This window comes from Musca domestica, unplaced genomic scaffold, assembly GCF_030504385.1.
Source record: "Musca domestica strain aabys unplaced genomic scaffold, Musca_domestica.polishedcontigs.V.1.1 19, whole genome shotgun sequence".
Taxonomy (NCBI): domain Eukaryota; kingdom Metazoa; phylum Arthropoda; class Insecta; order Diptera; family Muscidae; genus Musca; species Musca domestica.
In genome coordinates, this window is record NW_026712245.1 from 7,407,893 (window position 1) to 7,412,789 (window position 4,897).

Below are 4,897 nucleotides of genomic sequence, written 5' to 3' on the forward strand. Positions count from 1 at the left end.
ACAACCAACAGCAACAAAAAAGAATGTCAACTGTTACTCACAGCCGCTGCCGCTGCTGCAGTAGGATCAAGATGAGCATCATGATAATGATCATTCGCTTCCTCAAGCCATTGGAGTCTGACGGGAGGGATGGTGATCACACGAATACTTCGCGGCCACAAAAAAATCTCTACCTTTATATTGTCATGATATGGCATGGCGTAGAGATATTCGTCATCCGCTTGTCTCCAACTCATCATAGTTTTTATAGGCCTTCGTTGATTTCGACAGTTTTAAGCAGTTTTTTTTTGCCAGCCAAGCGTTGATGGATTTTTGAGTTTGGGATGTTTTTCGTGAGTGCTTGTGTGTGACTGCTGAATGGCTGACTGGGTTGGTTTTTTGACTGCTTTTCATCGGACGCTCATTCTATATTCTATAATTTAATGTTTTAAATAGCTTGAAGTGAGTTTTTCTGCTCCCACTGCTGTGGCAGTTGGCTGGTTAGCAAAACAAAAATCGACCACCGAAAAAATGTGCCCGCAACCGTAGCATTTTTTGTCCGTGCAGGACGAGCGTTTTTTCTTAATGGAATTCCTTCAAACTCTCCGGTCTCGTCATACCCAGACCCTTGGAGATTTTTTACTCTGTTTCTACTCTGTCTCCTGAGACACAAATCCCAAGGAATCCGCACAAAAAAACGTTGACAGAATTTTTGCTCATCTCCTAAATCACAGGTTTTTTCACCGTTGACTGCTCCCGACAATTTTGTTTAACATTCAGAAATCCACCAATAATCAGATGAGATTTATTTCATAACGTCACAAGATGCTTGCAATGCGGACAGGAGAAGTTTAATTTTGCATTGCATTTGCTGACTGGCAATGGCTGGACAATGGTTTTGTTTGGACGAATTCCTGGAGAAAAAACAACGCCAAGTGAAAACTGCAAAAAATGTTGACTTATTAAAAAGGGTTTCACATAAAATTTGGATTTGATACTCTTTTTCTCCAGCTCGGAGAGGAAACGCATGTCTGCAAATTCCTTGACAAGAAAGTGAAGAAAAAATATTCGTTTTTTTTTAATAAATTTAATCAATGTTTGATTTGTCCAGACATTCGTTAAACATGGATTCTTTTGGTTGTTGTGACATCGACATTCGTCGTTGTTTATTAAAAATTAATAACATTTAATAATCAAGATGTTTCGAGCGAATACAATAATGAGATGAGAAAATGTGAAATAACTAAAAATTTGAGGAAAAAAATAAACAATAATTTTATTTACGGAATATGTGGAAACTTAATCGGTAGCAGTAGGTGCAAGTCTGACTGAAAATGAGTACAAAAATAAAAATCTGGGTAAAGTTACACTTTTTGTTGTACACTTTTATTAAAAAATAAATAGATATGTAGACAGATAGATTGATCGACTGATACTCGTTTGCAAAATTTCTAAATATAAATAGAAGTTAGACAATATTAGTCAGAAATTTTATATGAGATTTCATATAGCCCCCATATACCGGTACCTCCCGATATTCAGTATATTGATGATTGTAGCCATATTTTTTAATTAAATTTTTTGAATTTTCTTATTAACTTTATTTTGGCTTAAGGTCAATTGAAAAACATCAGTGTTTTCTTTTTATAATTTTGATTTTTATTTTCCGATATTTCGACTGTCTTCGACAGTCATCTTCAGGGAAAAATACTACAAAGATACAAAACAATTAACAATTAGGATAACAATAATAACACACAATTTTACTTTTTATTGAGAAAAGCAACAGTCTTGTTTCACCGTCTATGCTAAACTAAATTTTTGTCTGTCTATGCTTTTGAACTAAGTTCCTATAAATGTGTGCACAGTGGTCAGTATCAGTTTTATAGTTCATTCTAACATCTGTTGGTATGTTTATAATATTTAACATTTCTAGAGTAAAACGTCTTTTATAATTATTTTCTTGTGTCAGTATTTCAACGTCTTTAAAATTTGGTTTATGGCCAGTCATCGTGCAATGTGCCGCAAGCGCCGTCTTTTGTTCTAGTGGTTTGTCCGTTTTTTGATCTGACTTATGTCCAGATAGTCTAGTCTTAAGTTTGCTTTTTGTTGTACCAACATATACCTTCTGGCATATGTTAGTTTCGTCCCCTGCGCATTTTATCTTATATACTACATTGCACTTATCTTCTTTTTTTATTTTCGATTTTGTTTTGCTAAATAAAGAGTTGACGTTATTCTTCGATTTAAAGGCTAATTGATACTTGTCCTTATTATAAATGTTGGAGTTGCAGAATCGCTCCGAAAGTCCAGATATGTATGTAACTGGCTTGTATAATTTTTCCATTGTATCCCTCGTTTTGATTTTGTTATTGTTTTTTGCGCCTTTTATAAGATCGTCAATAGTGTTATTCGGGAAGTCGTTGTTTTGAAGGATATTACGTATTCGCTGTTCGTTTTTTTGTTGAAATCTTTCGTCGCTTATGCTATGTACCCTTTTAATAAAATTTACGGCTGTATTTATTTTTATTCGTCTTGGATGTTTTGAATAATAGTTGATAAGTCGTCCTGAAGCTGTCGGTTTTTGATACCAATCAAGGATCAGTTCATTGCCTTGTCTAATTATAAGGGCGTCCAAGTATGCTAGCTTTCCTTGTTCTTCGCTTTCGTGGGTAAATTGCACATTTTTATCATAGGAGTTTAAAACATTTAAAGTATTGTCAATTTCCGTTTTCTTTACAATGCAAAATAGGTCGTCAACATATTTAATCAATATTTTTGGCTTTGTCATCATTTTTCCCATTGTAGCGTCCAATAACTCCTCCATTACGATATCCGCAATAATCGGTGACGCCGGAGATCCCATAGGAAGTCCTTTTTTCTGTTCATACACCTTGTCATCATACATAAAATATCTTGATTCTTTTATACAAAGGGTCAGTATTTCTATGAAGAGGTCCTTCGGAATTTGTGTATGTGTTTTAATAATGTCCCATTTTTCTGTTATTGTCTTCAAAGCTAAATGTATAGGTATGCTGGGAAACAGCGATACAACGTCAAATGATAATAAGATTTTGTCCTCTTCAATTTTTACTTCTTTAATTCTGTCTTTTAGATCCAGCGCGTCTTTGATATTATAACTAGAATCCTTCGTCAAATGTTTTAAAATATCCACGATGTATTTGGAAAGCTCATATGTTGGGGAGTTTATTGATGAACATATCGGTCTAAGTGGGTTTCCTTCTTTATGAATTTTGGGTAGTCCGTAAATTCTTGGCGCAACTGCTGTGTTTGTACTCAATTTGTTTTTTTCAAAAACATTTATTATATTCATTTTTAGTAATTTCTCCGTCAATTTGTTGTTTTTATTTTGTAGGTTATAAGTTGGATCCCGTTTTAGTCGTCTATATATGCACATGTCCCGCAGTATGTTCTTCATTTTGGTATCATATTCATTCTTATACATAGCAACAGTCTTTCCCCCTTTATCGGCATTTAAAATTAAGATATCTTTGTTTTGTTTTAAAAATTGTTTTGTTCTACCCACTGTGTCAATTATTATTTTATCTCTTATACTCAGTTTTGTCCGTTGTAAGTGGTCGTCAATCAGAGAGACTAGTTTTATTCTCCCGTTTTCTTGATCTTCCTTATTGATTAAAGTTTGCACGCACTCCTCGCTCTCTGCTATTACATTTAATAAAGGGAATGATGCTTTTGTTGTTGGTAACGCATATTTTGGTCCCAACGAAAGTAGCCACTGAATATCTTCAGGTATGACTGTGCTTGTGTTGTTCGAAAACCACTCATTGTTGTGTTTAATGTTGAGTTTTTCGCGTTGTTTTTGTAGCAGTGCTTCGTATTTTCTGACGTGTCTTGTTTTGTTATTGTTGTTGTGTGTTTTATGTAAATGATTTTCGCTCTCCATGAGAAGAGAAAAATCGTTCTCGTCCATTACTTGTTGAAGTGTTTCTTTGGTTTTTGTAACTGTGATTTTGTTTTTGTGCAGTTCTTTATGTTTGTGCTGTATTAGAAGTTTGAGTAGTTTTAAGTGAAAATTGTAGTTGTGTGTTTTTAAAGAAGCTAATAAATTTGGCGGTATTTTGTCGTTTGCTTTGAACATATTGTAAGTGTTTTTGGTTGTGTTGTGTATGAAGTTTGGTATAATACCAATGTTTCTGCATTTTATTAAAAATGTAACTGATGCGGACAACGATGCTGTTTGCCTGTTACATTTTGAATATTGTTTTATTTTGTTGATTGTGGTTGTGTTATATTTTCTCCGTATATCTTTGTATAAATGCATTTTTATGTATTATGTGTAGATCGTATTCTTGCGCGGGGTGCCTTCCGTGATTTTTATGTTGTTGTTTTTTATTGTTGACCTGTATATTGATTCTTATTAACTTTATTTTGGCTTAAGGTCAATTGAAAAACATCAGTGTTTTCTTTTTATAATTTTGATTTTTATTTTCCGATATTTCGACTGTCTTCGACAGTCATCTTCAGGGAAAAATACTACAAAGATACAAAACAATTAACAATTAGGATAACAATAATAACACACAATTTTACTTTTTATTGAGAAAAGCAACAGTCTTGTTTCACCGTCTATTTTTTGAATTTTGTTCTTCTTAATACCACTATTTTCAATGGTAGAAACATTTTTTTATAGCTCCATGTTTTCCTATGGCCCCATAGAAAGTATGCTCCTTTTACGCTGTATATTTGCGATAAATGACATTTTTATACCCTACACCACATAGTGGTAAGGGTATTATGTCTTTGTGCATTTGTTTGTAATATGGAGAAGGAAGAGAGATAGACCCATAGTTAATTTTGAGGATATTCATAGAATCACTTTCCATGTATTTTTGTGAACAAAATGCAGATTTCATTTATCATCCGATTGAGACGAAAT

The 4,897-nt window shown here is 33.5% G+C and overlaps 2 protein-coding genes across 2 annotated transcripts; both read right to left on the minus strand.

Annotated features, from left to right (window-relative positions):
* Positions 1-1,555: 1,555 nt before the first annotated feature.
* LOC131801982 (uncharacterized) lies at positions 1,556-2,914 on the minus strand. Its single transcript, XM_059121207.1, has 2 exons — positions 1,747-2,914; positions 1,556-1,689 (listed from the first exon to the last, which is right to left on the minus strand). The coding sequence occupies exon 1, from the start codon at positions 2,885-2,887 to the stop codon at positions 1,793-1,795; it is 1,095 nt and encodes a 364-aa protein (XP_058977190.1). The 5' UTR covers positions 2,888-2,914; the 3' UTR covers positions 1,556-1,689; positions 1,747-1,792.
* A 46-nt stretch (positions 2,915-2,960) lies between these two features.
* Positions 2,961-4,589, minus strand: LOC131802039 (uncharacterized). Its single transcript, XM_059121384.1, has 3 exons — positions 4,552-4,589; positions 3,074-4,494; positions 2,961-3,014 (listed from the first exon to the last, which is right to left on the minus strand). The coding sequence occupies exons 2-3, from the start codon at positions 4,280-4,282 to the stop codon at positions 2,961-2,963; spliced, it is 1,263 nt and encodes a 420-aa protein (XP_058977367.1). The 5' UTR covers positions 4,283-4,494; positions 4,552-4,589.
* Positions 4,590-4,897: the final 308 nt, after the last annotated feature.